Raw genomic sequence first — 25078 nt, 5'->3', positions numbered from 1 at the left:
TTTTCTGTGTAAACTGCTAAGTTAGCTCCAAAAGACATCAACAACTAAAAAAACCCACAGAAAATGCAGTGTAACTTTTTTCAGAAACATGTTTCGTTGAGATGTTTTCTTATATATGCCTCTGCTATAAATTCATGATTACCTGAGTTGATAAAGCCATTAAAAAATGATTAAATGTAAGAAATAAAGTTTTAAAAAGGTAACACTGATTAAAATAATCTGTTAAAAACATTAACCCTTAAAATTATATTTGGTTAAGACATTTAGTGCTCTTAATGTAAGGTTTTATTTTATTGCAGCGGTTACAGGACCAGAGTTTGAGTTAGGGGAACTATGTGACATTTTATGATGCATGGTGATGTCATGGGTCAGAACCAACATGGCTGCAGAGGAAGCGCATATGGCTCCAAAATAATGTTGTTCTACATGTGATCCAAGAGGCACACACATTAATATGTTGTTATTGTGTGTTTACATGGGCAATTGTGATACATGTTCAGTAATTTTAGTCAATTTCAGCACATTTCTGTTGTAGTTACATGCTTGGGACTGCTTATCAATGGACACTAGCTTGAGAGACTTTAATAATGACTGGGTTCTGAACCTTTTATGCCTTTTATTTTCTTGTGGTTTTCATAGTGTCTGATGAGGAAACAGAGAAATAGATACATACAACTTTAAAAGACATTTGTATGATTTTTCTGTAATCGAGGAAAGGGAACATCTTTTATTTCTTCGTATTTGTCACAGTAGAGACTACAGTGCACCATTCTGTGAAGGCAGACGGGAAGTCTGGGCAGGACGCACAGTGGATAACCAGTTCACCTTCCTGGTGAGAAATAATTGATGTAATCTTCTTCAGCCATATGTCTAGACATATGGTCAGTGTGGTAGTTCTTTAGCTTCATTGTTAGCAGGTGGACTTGGTCAACAGGCCTGAATTAACACCATCTGAGACTTTTTCAGCAATGGGGAAGCCTACAAATCCTGATTCAGTATATTTAGACATCCATCTCAGCCTGAAAGTAGTTTGGCTGTTGGTCCTTAAGTGTCCTCTACAATTACAACTTCTTCCCTTTTTAATCTCTTCTGAGCAAGTGAGTTATTAATACAAGATGCTACTGCAGGCATGATGAACTCCTAAAGCATGAGCAAGATATTATTGTGCACTCACAGTAGGAACAGCCTTCTTCTCTCTAACCTGTTAGTCAAGCTGTCGCGGTCTATGGTTGTCTTCTGGGTAAGAATGGAAGAGGTGAGAATGAAACTCAGGTAGCTGATGAATCAACTTGTCCTTCCACTCCCCCTCCCCCACACCCTCTACCCAATGCTTGTTCCAAAACTTGTCTTTTCTTTCTTTTTCAAGGTCCTAACATTCCTGTGAGCTGCGGCCTGGAGAAAACTCTAGTTTCGTTGATAGTGAGATCTTAGGAAACCTCAGATGACACACCCTTTACCCTAAATGCATCTTGTGTATGAAGACTGTAGGAATGCGGAGGGGATTGTTTTTATTAATGGCAGATTTCTTTGCCTTTCACTGACCTGTCTTTCTCCACCTGTGTGCAAAAATTACAAGTTGAAACGTGTCTCTAAGAAGTGCATAAATGTATCAAGGATGCAGAGAGGAGACTTGCAGAAGAGCTGGCATGCACAGCTCCAAAATCATTCAATGCCAGATTGTGCAAGTCTCTGGTCCTGTGTGTCAAACACTAACGGGTTGAACAAGAAGGAGTTTCATCAGCTCTTGGGGCAATATGTGACTAGTCAACGAATCAAACTGTCAACCCGAATGAATGGTTTGTTTGAATGGTTAGTTTATGCTTTTTGTATTGTACTGGTTTGTAGAGGTCCTCATTTGTCCTTTCAGTTATTAGTTCTGACACCTGACCCTGGTCCCAGGTCAGGCCAGATCCAAATTATATTGACTTTAATTGGATCCAGGTAGGGTCTCATTGTGTGTGTGTGTGTGTTATAATCGTTGAAAACGTTTTGCATTCGGATGCAGTGCCTAGTAGCTCCTTCAAATTTAGTTTTTTTCCCCATCTTTGTTGCTGAAATGTGAATTGGCTATGGCAGAAACACATTCATCAACATTGGAGAAGAAAGTGCAAGGTTTGAATTAAGAGCAGCAGTCTTTTAAACAACCACTGCCCACGGCATCTTTTGACCATCCAACCTGACCAGCCGCACCGCCCCAGGGAAGAAGAGAGTCTAAGAGTGCTAATCCATCTTGCTCCAGGCTAATGTCTGATCACAGGAATATGGAAAGGATCAGGACAATCAGAGACTGTTGTGATCACCACAACATTCAGGATCAAGCTGTTGCACTTGATGGGCAGACCGTGTTCTGAGCCGACAAAGTGTTATTGCTTGGTAATCACACGCAGTCAAAGTTGATGGACAGTGTTTACCTGATGCTGAACTCTTGTGCACCACAGTATTGTTTCCTGGGTGTATATATGTGTTTATGTATTAATGTTTATAAATAGCTATATATGTTTTATGTTTGTGTCGCATGAAGGCGTTACAAACTTTCGATGACAAATCAGACAAGCAGCAAAATCTTCACATTTGAGAAGATGGTTGTGCATCTTGTTGCCGGTGTTGGCTGTCTGTCTCTATTTTGGGCTTTTTGGGTCAGTGACGTTTTGGATTGGGTCTAAAAGTCTGTGGTTTTGTTTGGCAGTCCTTAGTTGTCCTTTTAGATCTGGTTAGGTTTTTCACAAGTCCGTTTCAGATCAGGTCTGAAGTTTTAGATTTGTGAAAGCATTTATTTATCCTTGGATTATTTTAATGATTAATTGTTTAGTCTATAAAATGTAAAAAAAAAATGGGAAAAATGCTGATGACAATTTCCCAGAGGCCAAAGTGACAACTTCCAATTGCATCTTTTGTTGAACCAACAGTCCAAAACCCAATGACTGTTCATTTGTTATCACAAATGACAAAGAAAAGTGGCAAATCCTTATATTGAAGAAACTGGAACCATCAAATGTTTGACATTTTTACTTAAAATGTTAAATGTGTCTGTACCCTAACACACCTGATTCAAATAAATGGGTCCTTATCAGGCTTCAGCAGAGCTTGATGAGGAGCTGATCATATGAATCAGGTGTGACCCCTGCACGAATAATTATCAAGATTGTTGGCAACTAATTTTCTTTCTATCGCCGAAACGATTAACCAACTAAGTATTGCTGCTCCCCCCGTTTGCATGTTAATATCATCTACAAGTATGTTGTTCACTTCATATTCATAAACTTGTTGATGCACCCCACTTCATAAAAATTGCGTCATTATTTGACATCGTCATTTGAACTGCAGTAGAACCTGACTCTTCCTGCTTAGCGTGGCTGTGCCCATGGTGCTTTAAGGATCAGTTTCATAACCCTGCTTCTTGTTGAGAGTACATTCTGGCCTCAGCTGGTCATCAGCTGTAATCCCTCACTGGCATGACCACTAATTTCTCCTGCCTCTCCCTCTCATCACTTTCCTTCTTTGAGTGGATTTAACCAATACTGAAAGACGCGTGTCTCATGTTACAACTTAAACCACGACTATAAGACTCTTATCCTCTGCAAATCCTTTCCCTCACCCAACTGGAATTGTTTTGGGTGGTCATCAAATTAAACACGGATAACTCCATAGCCATGCAACATTTCCGTTGTATTATTGGGAACGGTCCAACTCAGATATTTAAGAGTATCATAAGCCTGCTGTGAAATTAAAGGAGCACTCTGGTGTCCAAGGACAAAGACAGAAAAGGGTCACATGCTGCTGGGCATAAAGGATCCCCACTGACTGTTCGTCTTACTTACTTTGTATCGATTGCTCCTTTAGTGAACTGGCCTCTAGTTTATGTCTCTGTGGTCATTTGTATCTAATACTGTTGGTGTATTTGTGTGTGTTGCTCAGAGACCTGGGTTTCCTATAATATGTAGAACATTTCCTGTATCCTTTCCATACAAGCTGAAGTTAGGAGGGGGAACAATAGGACTGTATGAGTGTTTGTACCAGGCGCAGACAGACGGTGACAATCACCCCCATGTGTAGTAACACACTTTTTCCCTTGGACTAACACTCAGCCTTTCTCTTGTTAACAGTGCTTCATCTCAGCCTTTTCCTGTAATTCTGTAATTCCTGTAATAATCTCTTTTCAAGATGTAATGATGATGGTTCCCCTCTCTGGCCTGCACTGAAATCAACAGAACATATAAGGTGACATACATGCAGTGCATCACATGGTTGCATGAGACTCAACCACAGAAGAATAGTGATGTAGGACTTAACTTTTTTGTGGCATAGTTAGAGGTCGTCTAAGGCTCTTTCCCTCAACAAGCTTTGTGCTGTGTCTCTGTGTATCCCTCCAGGCATCTCTTCTCATCTGAGTCGGCAGTTTCTAAATTAGCCCAAAGTGTCCTGATTGGAATCTAATAATGCTGGAATAGGTCTTTTCTGCACGTGTCTTGTTGTTGTGAGATAAGAGGAGGGTCATCTCTGTACAGGTCAGCTGAGGCCCTAAATACCTGAGGATACATGAGCAAACTTTAACTTTGGTTGCAGTTTGATTATATCATTAATTTGGGACTATTTATCTTTGAAAACCTCCCTGTTTTAAAGGTTGTTTGTCATTTATTGTAAAGCACAAGTCAGGTAATATTCTATATTTTTCTTTTTTAAAAACATATTTATTGCTCTTGTACATTTAAGACAATGTTCATACATAACTGAACTGAACTTTCCCTCAAGGTGAACATATGGCAGTATATAAAACAATAATAATAATAAATATGGAACTATCACTTGAAAAGAAATAAAAAATATACAGTTTATAGCATCACTGAAATTAAAATCTTTTAATCTCCTCACATCCAATGAGTAGTGATATAAAGTACCTTTATGGATGTTGCAATTATAGCATTGGTCAGGGATATTAGGATCAAATTTGTTTAACTTCACGGCTGAGATGTACTTTCTCGTTATCCAATTATATTGTATTAATCTCAGTTGATTGTTGATGGTTTGTGTTTGGGCCTTTTTGAACATATTTTACCCCATTCATCCTCTTGAGATGTCTCATCACAGATGTCTAAGTCTCGAATCCACTGTCTCTTACTTTCACAGTTGTCTTAATGGTTTTGAACATCGAGTTATATAATTGAGTTACCAAACAATTTTTGTAGCAAATATCTCCAATGTGATCATTGAGGTTTGTTCCACTGAATTCTTATTCTATATTTTTCTTGTTGTCATCAGATTCCATGAAAAGAGCTAAACCAACAGATCGATCCCACTGAATACTGTGTGTGTATCTGTGTTTCTCTGTGCTACAGACTGCCATTGCTGGCCAATGAATAATAAAACACTTCAGTGAACCCCTCCTTTGCAGACTTCTTTGTTCATTTATGATGAGCATTTTGTTTTGTGGAGTCGATTCCAAATACACCGCCCTGCTGCAGCAAGTGCTAGCTCATAAAATGTGAATCAATCCATTACTGAAAATAGTCTGCAACAAATGCATCTTCTCAAAAACTACAATGCCCAGCTTTTAAGGACATTTCTACTTTAAGAGAGTCTGCTGTTTGCACCCAAACATGATTTGACAGCAGGTGGTTTCCTACCATGGCAATTTTTGGGGGTTGAGAATTATCGGTGACATGCACATGAACACACAAAGCGTCCCTGGTGAGCAGATGGTGTTACCTCTGAGAGGACCACATGAAAGGCAGCACAGTGTACACACCTTTTCCCAATATCCCAGCATGATGCAAATCCCCAACAAAACAAAAACTGAGACCCTGTTATTTGGGTTTGGTGCTTGTTTCACTGATTGGCAGCCAATGTGAAGCCCCACTGGAGATTTAATCATTTCCCATCTTGTTTAGGCGAAGACATGCAGGTGGGCAGGCATGTAAACAATGAGTCATTCACAGTTGCGGTTTTTAGAGGGGTCAGATGAATGCACTTGGATTCTCTCCTCTTCACTCATTCAGAAACACCACTGCAACACCACGCGGAGAGCTCTCAGTGCTCAGAAGCTCCTTTCAAATCTTAACAAAGGGGAAACTGTTGATGCAGCAGGCTTGACTCGTGGAGCGTGCTGGAGCTGTAGAGTGGGTGGTGGGGCTTTGACTGTTGACCCAAAAATCTTTGTTTTTGTATGTTAGTCCCCCTCCCCTTCCTGAGAATCCCAAAATAATCATAACTTAACTTGTAGAATAACAGGGATGTAAAATGATTTTCCCACATGCTGCTTCAACATTAACTCCTATAATATGATGTGATTAAACCTGTGTATAGTCACTGTGGCTCTGAGTCACCAAAGTCGTGTCACCTGCTCAGCCTTGTCACCTTGAAGTGTTTTCTTTGGTCAAGAAATGTGTCATTGATTGAATGAAGAGTGGGTGTTTTCATCTTGAATTCATCTGTATGGGAGTATACAAGATTTTATTGCGGGAAAAATGCGATAGGATAAGTTGATTCTAGTGAATTTCCATTTACGGGATAATCGTGAATACTCACGACTAACTTGAAAAATCTTTTCTAGCTTGATAATGTACAGTGAAGGCTCAGCTTGCCTCACTTCCTCTTTCTCTTATCTGCTTGTTTTTCATATATGAATGTCTCTCTGCCTCCGCCTGCCTCGCTTCCCTCTCTCTCCCTCTGACTGTCTGTCGTCTTCCCTTCTTCAAGCTGAGGCAAGGCCAGGAAGTGCAGGTCTTTTCTCCTCATTACTGTCTCTGCCACTGGTTGTTGATGGGGAAAGCTATATTGTTCCTTTCTGACCCTTGCTTGTCCAAATCGCCTGCTTCATTTCCTCTGTGTTGTCTTTGACCAAAATACCCATACCATCATCCACCCCTTCTCATGTTCTGCTGCTGCACAGGCTCAGCCCTCACATCCCTTTGATTATAATGCCTGAGACCTCTGTGCTGTCTTGCCTCTCCAAATCTCTTGTTGCATCAAAAGCGGCCCGACTGCCTCTGTAGTTTTAGCTTCATTAAAACTGCATGAAAAGTCCAGGCTTATGCATTAACTCAAATGATCGGATCTTAAAGAAGTTAAGATGTTCTAGTGCATTTTCTTCAACAACAGACTTGTGTAACCACCAGAGGAGTTGGATGGACACAGCCTGGTTTTACACACTGACAACAAACTCTCTGGGTTTCTGCTCACAGGTTCATTGAACCCCACAGCTCCAGTAACCTGGCTGATTTCTGCAATGGTTGGCTGCTCTTTTGGATGCTGGTGTTCATTTCCATACGGCGTAGGTGCAGTCTTGAATAATTCCTTTTAGTTTTCTTTCATTGATGTGTAGACTAGTTCTCTTGAAATGATAATTGCATCGAAAATACCGCAAATTTTAGGAACTTGAAATGTGCGTTCACGTATTCAGACATTCTCGTGCAGTCACCAGACTTGGTGAAGAAACCTCATTGCCTTAATGACGTCTCATCACACTCATTTACAGGAACAGTTTATCTGTAAGTCTGATGTTCCTGTTTTATTAAAGCTGTCTTCCAACTTTTACACTCTTATCAGTTGACAGTGTGATATAGAGATATTAAAGGTTTGTAGACTTGCACCACAGTTCAGACGAGGTGAAGCACAGAGCGAGGAAGTAGCTGCATGTACTGTCTTTGTTCCTCTCCTCTTCTCTGGGACGAGCCTTGGCGGTGGAGTGCTTGGACTTGTCAGAGGCAGGAGGAGACGGAGTGGGTTTCCATCTGACTGGCAGAGTGGACTTCCTACTGGCTGTGTGATTACAGGCCGATTACGCTTCAATGAGTGACTGCCAATGGGTTTTTTTTGTCAGAAGGCTAAGAGTATGGCACACTGCTCCACTGACTGTTATCACAAACAACATTTGAAATGTCTCATTATGGGCAGTTTAAGCTAACTAGCCAAAAGTGTATTTTATGTATTTTTTTTTCACACAGGAGGAAAAGTTACTTTTCTTTCTCATAGCTTCTTGCCTCTGACAAAGATAATTTCTTAAGTTTAGAGTGGTTTACATCAAACCAAACTTCAGTTATAATTTTCTCGCCTCCTGAGATTTCTTCCATGATTCTGGTCAGCTCAGGTTTGGCGGAGCCCTTTTTGTCGTAGAGAGCTTGGCTTATGTGATATTACAAGGTCTTGTATACGATACCACAACCAAGGTTTACGTATGTAGCCTTTTTGCCAGTATCATGTGTAGCTGTGCGACAGATGAAAATATCAGCAGCCAAAATATCAGGTTGGAAATATGTCTAATTAATATGCTGTTAATCAGTTTTTTAACAACCTAATAATGTGTGACCTATAAGATGTGTTGTCAAGACAACTTGAATATAAAGCAAAAGTTTGGTTTTGCCTCCGCTATTAAGACATGAAGAGATTTAGTAAGTGTTTCGTCAGTTTTTTCTCACTGCATAAGTGCTTCATCCCAGCGATTTCTGCCTGAAAAAAAATTTATATGGACATGGGCCCTAAGCATGCCACGTGATTCAAAAGCCCCGCGCTTTGCCTTGACTACAGTTATCACGAGTCCAAAATGTTGGAGGCAAAGTAGACATCTCTGGGTCAGTTTAATAGAATAGACTAAAAGTTCTTCACCAATTTTTGAGATTGCAGGTATGACAAATCATCGCAGATCATATAATTTGTGTTTTTGTGTTTTATTGCTGTCTAAATGTACACAATGTATATAAGGCTATCGAAAAACATATGTCGAGAAGTCGTTCTACATGGCCAGAATTCTGTTATATTAACGGCCAAATTGACTGCAAAAAAAGAGTCTACGGTAAACTCTTGGCAAAATTCATGCTGGGATACTTATTGACACCAAGATTACACAAATCAGCTCTCAAGGTGTCTTTGATAAAACAGGTGGACTTAACAGTGAGCAGTGTGACTAAAGCATCACAAGTCCACAAGAGCACATGTTCCAGCTTGCTTGAATACTATAAATGTTCATAAATTGATTATACTGTACATTATGTCAAAGGATATCTGAAAAACTTGTACATGAATTGTGTTTTAGTGTGGATTTCCTTTTCTTCTCACAAAAGCCCGACAACAGCGCAAAGGAGATTGTCACTACTTTGGGTGAGGGCTTTAGTGTTTCTTTATTTAGAAGACCCATCACTGAGAAGAATCTCATCTGGAAGTGAATCCAATGTTGACAGATGCTGGGAACTCTTATTTTTCAATCCCCATCATTCGGCGGTCACCCATCAGATATTGTTGTTTCTTTCCACGGAGTCTTCGTCAGTAAAACATATTTCCCTCATCCTCATTTATGGCAAGGTTTGTGTATTTGTAGAGGTGGCAAGCTGGGCAGCTGTGAAAAGTTTTCCAGAGGATATTGGTGCAGGCACCTGGTCCTGTGAAGACTTGCCGGAGAAGGTGCAAAATGAAAGACCAAATGAACCCCACTGCTTCATTATCCATGTTAGCTTTTGAAGATGATTGGTTAAACAAACCCTCACATGTCTTAACACTCACCGATGTTGACAGCAGCTGCAGCCCTCTACCTGCCTCCCCAGTCCCTTCTCCTTCCACTCGGCAAACATCAGTGCTCCATTGCCTGCTCTCTCTGGCTCATTTACAGGCAGTGTCACCCAACCAGGCGAGCAGTGTCACTGACCAGCCAGAGCTCCGGCAGAGCCAAGAAGCCTTTGAAGTTTGCTCTAATCAGCACTGCAGCTGCAGTGAGCTGCCGTGGAGGGGGCTGCTGCTGGTGTTGGGTGGGGGGTTGGTTGTGTAAATGCAAATGTGACCAATATGAAGCTGGATTATTATTCCATACAAAACAGCACTCTGTGAATATGCACCAGTCTAAAAATAGCTTCGAACCAGAGCTATTTCCACTCTTTTTAAAATTGGTCATTGTGTCCGTTTTTGAAGAAAGCTGTTGTTGCATTGCTCACGCAAACTGCTACTGCGAGGTTGCAGATATTTGTATTATTTATTTTTTATGAAATATGTGAAACAAGTGAAATATTAATCTACTCATCTTTTTTTGCGGATTTCCATCATCTGTGTAGTCTGGTCTTGCAGGAGCTTCCTCTTGGGATGAAGGCATTCCTAAAACTCTACAGTCAGTAGCCCCATTCACACTGCCCTTTGAGTGCGGGGATCATGCGCCGATTCTCCGCATCCTCCGCATCCTCCTCTGTGTGAAAGTTTCAAAATTCTCTTTTGGATCCGCAGCGCCGGCGTGCTGTATTAATTGACACACTGATGCAGCTTTACACCGGAGCTGCTTGGTTCTGTGTGAACAAACAAAGGCGGAGAATTGGCGAACCTCCGCTGCGGAGATAATGCGGAGTCTCTGTGTGAAAAGGGCTACTGTGAACTGCTGGTCATCCCCAGAGACTTGCCTCCTGCAAGCATTAATATGGGCAGTTGATGTGTAGAGGCTCGCTTCTGATATCTTCACTGAACCAGCACTAGCCTGCTGCTGCAGCTGTTTTTATTAGGTGTATGACATCTCTCCTAAGCCATGGATCACTCAGAGCATTTTCAAAGCACATCTGAAAGATTGTTGAAATCCACTGAAGCAGACCTGTTGGCCATGTTGCCTTTCGTAAATACTGGATATCTCTGGACTGGACTCTCGACTCGAGCAAGTAGGAATGGTTAGAAATGTCATGCAAGGTGAGGATAAGCCTGAATTATCACTATCATATCTGTGTAACTGACTGCAAATGTCCTAAGTGGCTACACCTTGTAATGGACATTGATTGTCCACTTGGTAACGTGATCTAGGTCATGAATAGGAGCTAATGATTCCTCACTGCAGATTATGTTACAGCCAGGGTGCTACTTATCTGAGCACTAATGTAACTACAAGATCAGCAGAAGACACACTGATCTGCTCCCCACACTGAGGAGCTCAAAGACCTTGACCCTAGAGTGGGTGTTCACTGTCAGACTCACCCATCACTTAAGTATGGGCTTGGTTAGAGCTACATTTAGACCATTATAAACCCTCCTCCATAACCACTCACAGTTGGCTTGGTTTGGCTAGAAGAGAAAGCAATATTAGAGGTTAGCCTCTGCTGCGGTTTAAGTGATCACAGAGTGTAACATTCAAAAGGCTTTAAAAATAACTCATTTACTGGGCTGACATCTGGCCATTTTGCAGGTGATTAGTAAAAAACACGTTGAAATAGGTCTGTTATACATTTATTCTTTTTGTACATTTTATAAATGGAAGATGCATATAAACTGGAAATACTAATCAATAACTTTCGACATTAAAAGCTATTACAAGGCTAAATCCATTGCTCAATGAAAGCTTCAATTCAACCGTTAACATGAGCAAGCAACAAGATCCATCAAGGCACAGTAGGTATTGCTTAAGTCAAACAAGTTTAAAAAAAAAACCTGTCTGAAAAAAAATTAAAGCACTCAAGCTATAACGTGGAAAAAAACTTGAACCTTTATTTGAGTGCTTGATCACATCACAGATTAATCAGCTTCGTTATTGATAATCTGTTTGTTTTTTCAAAATTTCTTAAAAAACATTTGATTTTGCTTTCATGTAAGACTTGCCTGGCATCGCCTGACTAATTCACAAATGCATATTTGTCTGAGATCTCTCAGTTCATTCCTATGAAAGCTGCTCAGCAGCACAAAAAGCCAAAAAGTTTGACTTGTTTATAAAATTAATTGGATCTTCCACATTGTGGGGCCCGTAACAGGTGTGCACTAGAGACTTCCTTCCAGTTTAGTCCCCAGCTAACTTGAATGGGGATAAAATGACTTAACTGTGCTGGTCCTCTAGACTTTCTAAATATTATTGGACCAAATGGATGAAACTCATCACGTGATTACGTGAGGGCTGACGATCCCGAAAAATGTATTTACTGTTCTGCTGCTCCTTCTTTCACAATTAGCTTATGGTAAGCTTATGGAAAATAGTATTTTCGAGGTCATGTGCATCATGTGATGTAATTACATGGTTTGGCCACTATGTCATATTGACTGAAAAGCCTGGCATCAATGGGCACAGACCAAAATGCCTCTGAAAATAATTGGACAGACCTCCATCCAACCAGAGCAACGAAGTAGTGACGTAGCACTGAGCCACACATGCAAGTTGGGGTGGTGCCTAGTCTGTTTTCAAGCAGGAAAAGAAATGGCAGCCTAATCAAAAAATATCTCGTATTACAGTTCAACAGTTCACTAAAAATGTGTTCCTGAGAACATTTGAGGCCAGAAAAAGTCCATGCAGTAACAGAATCTGATCTGAGTTTCAGAGCCTGGTGCGTTACGTTGGACGGATCAGATAAATCTCAAACCAATCAGAGTAGCGAAACAAATTACATGTGACTTTTCATATCTGGACCAGTGACGCTCCTCTGTCAGTCTTCATATAAAACTCACTCCGTATTAGATAAAGGGTTGTGATTTGTCCAAAAGGGACGACATCAGATGGAAATTTTTCTGAACTGGAGGGGGACCAGATGTATCTGCCAGAACAAATAACACATTAGCTTGGCAGATTTGTCTGGTTCCCAGGCTAATATAAGACCAAGAGAACCAGCACATAACCAATTTCAGAAGCTGGAACCAGAGAATTGACTTGAATAATTAAGCGATTTATCAACATTGTCACCAGTGATTTTTCTGTCTGTCAATTTAGCAACGAAGTGTATGACAGAAGGCCAAAGTTATTCATTCAGTGAAGACTCGGTCTCTTTTAAAACATTTTTTGCATTAACCCAATATTTAAGACCACTGATAGTATTGTAAAGCACATGATCAGAAGCTTTTTTGCGAATTCTAGCTGGCTGAACATCTCAAATCTCCTTAGAAATATACACAGCGGTGATGACCACAGACCTCTAATTAGATCCTTCTACAGATACAGTGTGCCATGAACACCACCCAGGAGGGAGGGTGTGATTTTGTTGCTTGTGTTTTCTAATGGACCTTCTGATGAGACAAATGGATCTCTCTGCCCACACTCACTATCACCTCATAGTAGGAAGTCAATGAACATTTTATGAGTTTCAAGGAGAAGTTAGCATGTTTACTGTCAGAGCAAATGGCTAAATACTGAAGCCGTTTTTTGTCGACTTATGCAAACTTCAACTCTGAAATGTTGTATCTGCTTTGGCTGTATCAGAAAACATGTGCAGCTGCCTAATACTGAAGTTTTGGTGTTGACTGTCAGCAGAATTGTAACGCGAGTCTTAATGTTTTGGGGTTATTTAAGGCAGACCAGTTCACACAAGTTGTTTTCTCAGTCACTGCTCCCTCTCTATGGTGTAGTCCTGTGACCGGGCACCTCTGGCTATCTTCATACTGATATAATATGAGGAGAAGGACATTGCCCAGAGCAGTTCACCCAGCATTCCTGTGAGAAAAGAAATGAAACGAAACTAGAGCCTTAGTGTTTCATTCACCAGAAAAATGTACAATATTGAGTACCGGATAAGTGTAATTTTCTGTGATGCCGGAGGAGGTTATCTTTTATGAATGACTCCACCGGCAGTAGTTGACAGGATCGTAAATGAGTTCTGGCAAACAGTTAAGAGGACCAGATTTATCTTCTCAACATGTATGAAAGCTGTAGAAAGTGTTAGGGATGGGTGAATACATTTATTTCCAGTGCTTATAAAAACAGTATAATCAAGATAAAAGCTCCCGTTTTGTGTTATAACTGTTGGTTGGATGATCTCTGAGGAATCTGGAGATTCCTTCAGAACAGCAATAGGTGTTGTTAAACGACCCTCTGGTTTCTTGCCAGATTACCAGATTTTATTTTTCAGAAAAAAATGATTATCAAATATAAAGGTTATACATGGCAGTCACACACTGGAGTTAATATATGCTAATACTGTACATAGCCCTCACAGTCTGGTCTGATCACACACCTGCTTTCCCTGCCATTTCCCCCTCACTGTACAATCCAGTCCAGATGAGCAGAACTACAATTTGGATTTTCATTTCGATTTACAAGAGAAACTTGGTGCCTTATTCTTTATTTGAACTTACAGTAGAACATATTTCTCATTTATTTTAGCCTGTGAAACATACTTTCATTGAGATGACTTGCTTTAACTGTCTTGCAAGGAGGAATAGCAAAAGCATGTGCTCATCACACACACCCATATGATATGAGGCTATGTTTTGGCTGCTGCTGTCGCATCTAAAGCAGCTGGGTCTCCCATCCTGCAAATGTGCTGTACTGACACATGTCTAATAGAGTATCTCTTAGCCTACCTCACAATACAAGCAGTGAGGGTTGTTGGTTGGCAGAGGGGTCACTGGTGTGTTTCTCTCATCTGCAGAGCTTCCAGAGAACTGGACGGACACGAGGGAGACCCTGCTGGAGGGGATGGTGTTCCAGCTCAAGTACCTGGGGGTCACGATGGTTGAGCAGCCCAAAGGAGAGGAGCTGTCTGCGGCTGCTGTCAAGAGAATAGTGGCCACGGTGAGAGACCACACACACACACACACACACAAACGCACACACACCTGGAATAGCTTAAACACACTCAGAGAGCTATTCCCAGAAAGTTTCTCTCAAACACATATAATATTCTCCCCACATAATCACCACTGCTAGTTGGAAATCATAATCATCCAGTAGTTTTCTCTCCTGTTTATGACCTGACTGACACCTTGGTGAAAAGTGACTGCTTGCCTGCCTACTTCTCCCCCCCGAGGCCCAGGCTGACATTTAGAGGAGGATGCAATTAGTTTGGACACTGTTGCTCAGTATATAGCTCAGCCAGCTTAATCATGGTAGAAAAGGCTTAGTGTTATTGGATCTGGCAGCTCAGTGGATAATGAAGTTAGCGGTGGCAGAATGGTGGGACTCGGGACATGGTGATGTATGGAGAGCAAGGCGGAGGCTCTGATTGGGTTTAATCTGTTGGCTGCCCTTGGTGTTGCTCCGAAAAGGATGTTAGGCCGCTGAATGGGATATTTTTTAACTTGTCACACTGTATAATAGTTTGTTAAATATGATGCCAGCATGATGCCTTTGTGATGTTTGGTTTGATGGTTTATGATATCTTTTGATTGGCATCTTTTGACGTATCCCTGGCATCGATTTTGATTGGCTTGCCTGATCAAAAAGTAGCAGTCTGAGTTGTAATTTGCATGAATACAAGGCTGACAGGCTGATTGTTTTTCTTTCTAATCTCTCCATCTCACTCTCACATCCTCTTTTCTCCACCCTTTATTTCTCCTTCTTTCTGTCCTTCTAGGCAAAAGCTAGTGGAAAAAAACTCCAGAAAGTCACATTAAAGGTCTCCCCGCGAGGAATCATCCTCTATGACAGTGCCTCCAACCAGCTGATAGAAAACATCTCCATCTACAGGTCAGTCCTCCGATTGCCACTGTTCCTGACACATTCAGTGACCCTGACTCAGTTGGGCGGCTCCAGTTATTAAATACTTTCACCCTAAGCTTGTCCTTATCACCTACAATAAAACAAAAGTTGTTATTCCCCACATTGCTCACATCCATCATTGTAAGGAGGTGTGGTACACAAAGGAGAAAGAGAGAGAGTACTCAGTCTATCAGCAGTATTTCTCATCAATCTCAACTCTCAACTCTCCTGGGAGCACTACAACAGCTGTATGTCTGAGCTTGACACACACACACACACACACACTCACACACACACACAAACATACACATGCACACATACACATGCGCATTCTCTCTAGTAAATGCCTACAGATCCCACTTGCCTGCCACAGCCTGCAAGCTTAAAGCTGCCTAACCTCCATTGGCCTCGAGCTTATGAGCCAAGCTTGAATCACTTTTCTAAAATTCCGCATTTATGAGTCTACATATCGAGGAGAGATGGGACTTTCCATCATTTTTCCAAGCATGAATAGGCTTACGTTAAATTATTTCTTCTAAAAGCTGGCAGATTGAGGACAAAAACTCAGCTGCTGACAGTTATCGAAAGTCATCCTAGAACAGTTTTATTTACAAGTTGTCTACACTGACTACGTTTCTGGCTTTGCTGTGTCACTTTGGGATCCTTAGAGAAGTTTTTTATTCGTCCTGACTGCTCAATTATTATAGTTATTGAACAACTACCTGGCTGTGCAGCTCAAGAGTGATCAGAATGGATTTAAATTCTCAGACATACATCATTTATCTATATTAAATATAGAGATAGAGAGAGAGATAGAGATAGAGACAGATAGAGATATAGAGACAGACAGAGATAGAGATATAGAGATAGAGAGACAGAGACAGAGACTGAGATATAGAGATAGAGATATAGAGATATAGAGACAGAGATATAGAGATAGAGACAGAGATATAGAGATAGAGACAGAGATATAGAGATAGAGACAGAGATATAGAGATATCGAGATAGAGATGTAGAGAGATAGAGAGAGAGATAGAGATGTAGAGAGACAGAGATGTAGAGAGATAGAGAGACATAGAGATATAGAGATATAGATATAGAGACAGATAGATATAGAGACAGAGAGAAATAGATAGAAAGCGATATATAGACAGAGACAAAGAGATATATATATATAGAGAGATAGAGAGAGAGAGAGAGAGAGATATAGCAGTGGCAGTGAATGCACTTAAAGAAAAAGCTCAAAGATTAAGAGAATTGCAATTAAGAGAAAATTTTATAATTTCCAAATTCCAGTCAAAATCTGGCTTAAAATATTTGATAGTGTCATCCAACCCATTGCACTGTACGGTAGTGAAGTCTGGGGTCCACTCAGTCTGGGGTCCACTCAGTCATCAGAGCTATACCCGTTGGGACAAACATCCAACAGAGTCTTTACATGCATAATTCTGCAGACACATTTTACACGTACACAGAAACACACCAACAAATGCATGTAGAGCAGAATTAGGCAGATACCCACTGATAATTAACTTTCAAAAGAGAACGCACAACTTTTAACCATCTGAAATCCAGCCCCCGAGACACCCTCAACTCCAAAGCCCTCCAAACTCAAGAACTGCCCCCTCTCAGACATAGTCTGACCAGCCTCACAACAACACTGCTCTCCAAACACCAATCAGAGTAAAGCAAATTATAACACAACACAACCTCACCAAGTACAGGCTCAGTGACCACACACTGACAATCCAAACAGGAAGACACAAACAATCATGGCAACCAAAAGAAAACAGAACATGTGGTCACTGCTCGACAGGTGAGGTTGAGACAGAGATGCACTTTCTCCTACAATGTAAAACATTCAATGAAACAAGGAATGGCGATAGAGAGAGAGACGGAGAGAGAGAGAAATGGCGCTAGAGATAGAGACGGAGAGAGAGAGAAATGGCGATAGAGATAGAGACGGAGAGAGAGAGAGAAATGGCGATAGAGACGGAGAGAGAGAGAAATGGCGATAGAGACGGAGAGAGAGAGAAATTGCGATAGAGACGGAGAGAGAGAGAAATGGCGATAGAGATAGAGACGGAGAGAGAGAGAAATGGTGATAGAGATAGAGACGGAGAGAGAGAGAAATGGCGATAGAGACGGAGAGAGAGAGAAATGGCGATAGAGACGGAGAGAGAGAGAAATGGCGATAGAGACGGAGAGAGAGAGAAATGGCGATAGAGACGGGGAGAGAGAGAAATGGCGATAGAGACGGAGAGATATAGAAATGGCGATAGAGACGGAGAGATATAGAAATAGAGATAGAGAGATATAGAAATAGAGATAGAGAGATATAGAAATAACGATAGAGATAGAGACGGAGAGAGAGAGAAATGGCGATAGAGATAGAGACGGAGAGAGAGAAATGGCGATAGAGACGGAGAGAGAGAGAAATGGCGATAGAGACAGAGAGATGTAGAAATAGCGATAGAGACGGAGAGATATAGAAATAGAGATAGAGAGATATAGAAATAGAGATAGAGAGATATAGAAATAACGATAGAGATAGAGACGGAGAGAGAGAGAAATGGCGATAGAGATAGAGACGGAGAGAGAGAAATGGCGATAGAGACGGAGAGAGAGAGAAATGGCGATAGAGACAGAGAGATGTAGAAATAGCGATAGAGACGGAGAGATGTAGAAATAGCGATAGAGACGGAGAGATGTAGAAATAGCGATAGAGACGGAGAGATATAGAAATAGCGATAGAGATGTAGAAATAGCGATAGAGATAGAGACAGAGAGATATAGAGACAGAGAGAGATAGAAATAGCGATAGAGATAGAGACAGAGAGATATAGAGACAGAGATATAGAGATATATAATGCAGTCTCCTTTATTTGTATATATTTGATTCTATGAGTTGTATTTGTTTTGTTCTGTTCATTGATTGATGCTTTGGCAACATTGTTGTTAAAACTTTCATGCCAATAAAGCGAATTTGAATTGAATTGAATTGAATTGATATAGAGACAGGGAGAGAGACAGAGAGACATAGAGATAGAGACAGGGAGAGAGACAGAGAGATATAGAGATAGAGACAGGGAGAGAGACTATCTATCTATCTATCTATCTATCTATCTATCTATCTATCAAAAAACTTATTTTTTACAGTATCACGGTATCGATCGATGTATACCGTGATACTGTAAAACAGATGTTTTTTGAGATATTTGAAATCTTACACCATTGCAACCCTAGCTTTCGTATTGTGCAATTTTGACATACTGTGGCAATTAGGCGTGCAGTTTACGATTAATCTGATGATTATTGTTTTGATTCATCATATGGAAAAATATACTTCACAGTTTCCTTAAAGCCTTGTTCAAATTGCTTTTGTTTGACCATCAGCACCATTAAAAGTATGCAAAATTAGCCATTGTCAGTTACTGTCTGCAGTGTCTCCATGGAAGCACAAACATCCATCCTTTAAATTAATAATTGAACCTGAAGAAAACTCAAAAATGTGATGATTTTGGAGATAAAATGTCGTTATATGTGATTTCTAAGCAGATTCATGGATATTCATTTGGAATTCACATCAGAAATAATATCTTGAAGTGTAATCGCTCTGAACCTTTGGTATATGTATCGTTTGTGTGTGTTCAGATCTGACTGAACTGCTCTTAATAGAAGTAGCCGAACACCTAATTGCGTTCATGACCTGTGTACCGCAGCAATTTCTTCATACTGTCTTGGTAAACGGCCAAATTTTTTATATCCGCGGCATGCTCCTGTATCTTTCACCTCACACAGTATCTTTGCCCAATGTCTCTCCCTCTGCACCCGTCTTCAACATTCTAAAACCTTCCAAGGGGGGCCTAATCGATTCAGCCCTACTGAAGATGTCTTGATCACAAGTTTCAGATATTAGTTTTACTTACAGCAGCTATTTTTTATAGTTTATATGCAAAAATACCCCTATTTTTGAATGCCTCTCCAGTAAAATGCTACGCTGGTAATGGATTCTCTCATTTGAAGAATATGAGGAAAATACGACAGCAGTTAAAAGGCTGACTGCGTGAGGTGAGTCCAGCTGCGACCTCAGGATAGTGTGAAGACATAAAGCAGCTGGTTGAATCTCGCACCCCATTGGAGCTCTCCTCCCCAGACATCTGCTGGGAAGATGGATGACCAATAAAAGAAATGGATTTGCCTAGACACCCAATTTCCCAGACGCCCTCCCTCCCCAACATGGGCCCGTAAATTTCCACTGTGTTGTGCAGACGGCAGCCGTGATTCTTAAGCCTCTCTAAACTTTTCCTCCCTTGCTTTTATTTATTATTTTAGCATTCCCACACCTTCTATTCATTAGTTAACCAAGCGGGCAACTATCCCCCAGTGAAGTTTGAGCACAGTGCTGATGTTCAAAGGGAAAGGAAGGACAGATGGCAGACATTCATTATAGCCTCTCTCCATCGTTTTGGGTCTCCCTCCCCAGCTGGCCAGTGTCCCTGTCACTTTGGTATTACGATGATGACATGGTGATCAAATAGTGGAGAAAATCTATTTGCTTCATTTTAAACTCCTTCCCTGCACCTGAGACTGACAAGCAAGACTAATACCTCTCTCACACAGGCCACAGAAAAATCTCCATTCAGAAGATGACCTTCTACACCACAACAAGACAAGGAACAATCGCCTCTCTCTGCACAAGTCTTTTCATGTGTCTAACAGGAGCCAGGCTCAGTCTAAAAACTTTTATTTAAAACTCTCTGTGTATCAAAGCTGTTAAACAGGTGGACACAGTGGGAGTGTGTTGTAGTAACTTGCTTTGAAAAGCAGAAAGAAACGGCATCCGTCAAACAGCACAGATGTCCACTGTGCACGTGCTCAGTTCAAATTCATGACATTGTTGAGCTTGGTACCTGTGCACAGCTGGGGTGTGTATTTGATTGTGTGCCGAGCAGTGAGATTATAAGTGCAGCCGGGAACATTTAAGAGAAATGCTAGATTGAACAGTTTGGATCAGATTGCTGGACAAGCTTAAGGGCTTAGTGCAGATGAAGTTGCATCATGGCTGCACTTGATCTGTGATCACTCTGTAAAGTCTTAGAGTTTTTATTAAAGCGAGTGCATCTGTGTGTTTTTCGTGCAGAATATCATATTGCACGGCGGACAAGATGCACGACAAAGTGTTTGCCTACATCGTCCAGAGCCAACACAATGAGACTCTGGAGTGTCACGCCTTCCTCTGCCCCAAGAGAAAAATGGTAAGAAAATGAGTCTGTGGGATTACATTTCTGTGTAAACAAGCATGCTGTTTACGGTAAGTGGACAAAGAGTTTGAAACCAACTGGATCAAATTTAAAGAAACAGTTGAACATTATATGAAATTAACTTATTTGCTTTCTTGTAGAGAGTAAGATAAGGAAATCTATACCACGCTGTCTGTTAATTGCAGTAAATATGAAGCTACAGCCAGCATGTTAGCGTAGCTTATTATAAAGATAGGAAACAAGGGGAGAGAGCTAGCATGTCTTTTTCCGAAGGTCAGAATCGGCCTTCCATCACCCCTAGAGCTCAATTAAAGCTGAATTAATCCATAGAAAAGCCCAAGTGTAAAAATTATATTGCCTGTCACGTGTGGTTGTGTGTTGGACTATTTCTCGGCCAGCTAAAACCCCACACAACATCCAAACAACTGGATTAATCAAACAAGATGCAGATACGTGTTAATGTTAAGTGAGCTTTAAAAGGGGCTGATGGGTGGGTTTTGTTGCCTTTTGACAGTTAAGACTTAAGACTAGCTTAGTATTTAAGACTAGCTGTTTCCATTGCTAAGCTATTTGGCTGCTGGTTGGAGCTTCATATTAAGCATACAGACTTGAGAGTGGCATCTATCTTCCCATCTAACTCTAAGAATTTGAACTATTCCTTTAAATCCATTAGTTGCATATGAATACATATATTGTGAAATAAGGCTACAGACTGTCTCTACGAATACAGGCTACAGATTCTTATGGGGCAGAATTCTGCATTCAGGTATTTGACTCAGCTTTCGCCCTTGGCAATCTGTTGAAAGCACTTCATGCAGCTACAGTATGTTGCGAAGAGACCTAAGAACAACTGTACTGCCACATTTTGAGTCGCACTCTCCTTGTATGCATGCAGATGTCTAGGTATTAAGTCAGGAGAAAGAGGAGGAGTGAGAGCTTGAAGGGTGGGGAGGTTGTCATCTCTCTCTGGCATTCTCTCCATCCCTGGAGGTTTGGAGAACGAGTGAGCCACTCCCTCCTCTTCCTTCCCCTCACCAATTTAGTTCTGGCCAAAAGGCCACGTATCCTCCCAGTTACATAAACAACTTGTCATGGAGCTCACGGGTTTTCTCTTCCTCCTCTTTAAGTGTCTGTGGAGGAACTCCTTCTTGTGTATGTTGCCAGTTCCTGTTTTTAACTCGGTCTTAACTTCCTGACTCCCGTTTCCATCGGGTGGGTGAGATGCATATGAGTATTATTCATCTTCCTTTAATTCTTCACTTTATCTCCCTCTTGTCTGTCTCTCCAACAGGCCCAGGCGGTAACCCTAACAGTGGCTCAGGCTTTCAGAGTGGCGTTTGAATTCTGGCAGGCTGCCAAAGAAGGTACGCATGGTCGCCTCCTCCAATGACCAGAGGAGTGTGACGGATGAGTGAAAACGTCTCTCTCCTCTTCCCTCTCCTCCCCCACTGTTGTTATTCTCTCCACTTATTGTGTACAACCTCTTTCTTCCTTCTTAGTGGCCAAACAGCAATCCTGTCTTTTATTCTGATGTTTCTGGCACAACATAGAGGCATACATTTTCTTTCTGGCCTTGGCCTTGACATCCTCAAGAAGGGTTCATGTGAAATACTGGAGGGCCGCTCGGCTGTTCCTGACAGTCACCGTTGTTCTTATCTCTCACACACACACATTAGAGGAATGTCCCCATTGATTCAACCAGTCCCCCCCCCCCAGTGGTTAAATCATCTCCCAGAGAGAACAGAGACCTGTTTTAGTTTAGTGATGCCTCTTTATTATAGACAGCTAAGTCATGGCTAAAGACTCATCTAGGTATCGACATGAGGAGGGGTGGAGTGGAATTGAGGCCAGCCTGGGGCAGAGGTGTGCTGAGTGGAGTAAATCTTCTGTTTCCTTCACAGTGAGAAGAGTAGTCTTATGTGTGGGAGCTGGGTTTTGTTTGCTCCACGTTATATTTATATTTTTCTGGGTTTTTTTGTTTTTTTTGTCAAACTTGTAAACCATTCAACCTCGTTAAATGTCCGAGCACACAGAGGAGATAAGCAGACGGGGCGTGTTCAGGCAGTCAAAGTGCTGTGCAAGGATGGTGCCGCACACATTCTTTTGTACAGCTCAGCAGAACATGCATGTAATTTACTGCATGTATGACTCCAGAGTAAATGAGTGGTTCTTGCCACATAATATTGGCATCTGCATCACCACCTCCCACTCTTCTTCACCGTATTTACATGGGTGTTGTTGTGTAGGTGCTCTTTGAATTCTATGATTATCCATTGTTGCTGTCCGTCTTGTTTTGCACCTGGCACCCCCTTCCCTGTCGAGTTATTTTATTTTCCCCCTCCTCCCCCCCATCACAGCGTTCGCTTCGGTTTATTATAAAGGAGACGGGCGAAGAGGAGGCGAGTGAAAGAGGGGGATGGGGATGAGGATGAGGAGAGAGGGCAAGAGAGCATGAAAGGCGGGGCAGAGAGGGGTGTCGGGGTGTAAGAGAGAAAGGAAAATGATTGTGCGCGTGTGTCAGTGGGAGCTCAACCCCCTGACAGATTCAGTGTCGGTGCCATTGATCCTGTCTGATGTGAAGGCGGGCTTATTTATTCAGTCCTTTGGAGACACACACTTGCACTGTATGAAAATTCTAGCAGCCATTTTTTTTACTCCACATCTTCTTCTTCTTCTTCTTCTACTGTGGTGTTCAAGAATGTTTTCATGTGGGCACATTTCCATTCTGGGGAGGGATTATTTTCCCCAAGATCAAGGCCACAGCCTCCTTGCTTTACGCCTCTTCATTGGGTTGTTTGTACTTTTGAGTTGAATATTAAAATCTGCTGCCTTGTTTGCTCCTTCCTTCCCTCAACATTCACCTCTGCTCCTCTTCATTTTCTTCCAAGTCTAGTGACCTGTTTTAATTTGCCAAGCTGTTTTCCTTCTAGTTCAGTACGGTGTCACTGATGAAGGGGAACCAATGCCTCGCTGGTAGGAGGGCTGTGGAGGGGAAAGGACGATTATTTTTCAAAATAGAAGTAGTGGTGTTCTCTTGTGGCAGAGAGGAAGAGAGAAAGCTTGGGGGGGAAAAGATCCTTTCGAGTCTGTTTCATGAAAGTTAGAAGACCCAGAGGAAGGGGCAGGAAGGGGGCAGGAAGAGGGGGTATCTACTGTGTGTAAGTCTAGTTTTGCTGCTTCTGTTTCCTACAAACTCTCCTCCACCACCCACAGTGTTTCTCTACAGCCCACCACACATTCCTGACCCACATTCCTCTGTATATTACAGCTCCCATCTCTGTTCATAGAATATTCCCTGTAACTCTACAGCTAGCTTTGAACTGGGTTATGTTTAGGTTGCTTCCTTTTTTAGCAGGAGTTAGATCCTCAAGTCAGACGGAAAACTACGCACAGGAAAGGCCATGCGGGAAAACGTGTGCCTGGGGAAGTTTTTGTAACTCTGCCATCACTAAGCTACCTGGGCTCATGGGAAATGGGATGTTTTAGACTCCAAGGATGATGATGAAATAAAAACACCTACTTGCTGTAAGCAGGTTTCTTTCAGATGGACAGAAATTGACTTTTAGTCTGTAACCGCAGTATTGAAAGTCTGAGTTAGGCAGGGTTAGCATTTTATCACACTTCATCACAGCAGTCTCTTGTTTTCCTGTGTGACTTTCCTGTGATATTTGAGTTAAGGCAGAGATGTGTATGCATGCATTTGTGTATAGTCTTAGTCCCAATATAGGAAAAAGTCAGAAATTGTACTGACTACCAGGAGATGTTGTTCAGGCCAAAATGTTTAGGAGTACTTGATGACAATAAGCTTATTGAAAGATTATTTTGAATATAATTTGAGACTGAACTTGTGTGGGATCCACGGGAACAAAAAAAAGCTGCTGTTCCTGCAGAAACTGATGTCTTCAGTGTTTCACTTTATTGTAACTAGGAGAAGGCGGCTTCTGTCAGAGCCAACGATGTAGGAAGTAATGAATCAAACTTAACTGACACTTAAGTGTTTCACAATGTGCGTGATGAGGGTTCTCAGTGAGAGAGGACTCCCAGCTCTATAATAAAGGATATCTCAAGTTAATTACATCAGGGCAAACATATTTGCATGGTCTTAAATCTTCTTTACATTTTTTCAGTAAGTCTATTTCAAATAGTAGCATGGCTATAATATTTGAAAAAAGAGGATACACCGTGACAATTTACTAATATTGTATATTTTCTACTCATGTAGGTGCAGATGAGAGGTGAATAGGGTTGATGCTGGGTAGTAACCATAGATTTGCAAGATTATCGCAAGATTTGTCAAATTAATTACCTTTGAAATTATGTTTTATAATGTAACAATAATGTGGTTAAGATCTGGTTAGGTTTGGGCACCGAAACACCTACTCAGGGTCAGGGAAAGTTAAAATGATCACTCTTGCAAGATCTTTTGTGGGTCTGCTGTTTCCAATCTAGACCTTATTGTAAATTGGAAAGTAAA

The 25078-nt window shown here is 41.3% G+C and overlaps 1 protein-coding gene across 4 annotated transcripts in view; it reads left to right on the top strand.

The window, feature by feature from the left end:
• ldlrap1b (low density lipoprotein receptor adaptor protein 1b) overlaps positions 1–25078 on the top strand; it is a 39485-nt gene that overhangs the window by 3219 nt on the left and 11188 nt on the right. For all 4 annotated transcript variants that reach the window (XM_073483931.1, XM_073483932.1, XM_073483933.1 and 1 more), the window contains exons 2-5: positions 14292–14434; positions 15216–15328; positions 20484–20598; positions 21896–21968. In XM_073483931.1, coding sequence (XP_073340032.1) covers positions 14292–14434; positions 15216–15328; positions 20484–20598; positions 21896–21968 — 444 coding nt within the window. The remainder of the gene's footprint in view (positions 1–14291; positions 14435–15215; positions 15329–20483; positions 20599–21895; positions 21969–25078) is intronic.

Source organism: Pagrus major, chromosome 16, assembly GCF_040436345.1.
Source record: "Pagrus major chromosome 16, Pma_NU_1.0".
Classification (NCBI taxonomy): Eukaryota; Metazoa; Chordata; class Actinopteri; order Spariformes; family Sparidae; genus Pagrus; species Pagrus major.
Note: the sequence above shows the minus strand (reverse complement) of the source record. Positions and strands in the feature narration are given on the sequence as shown.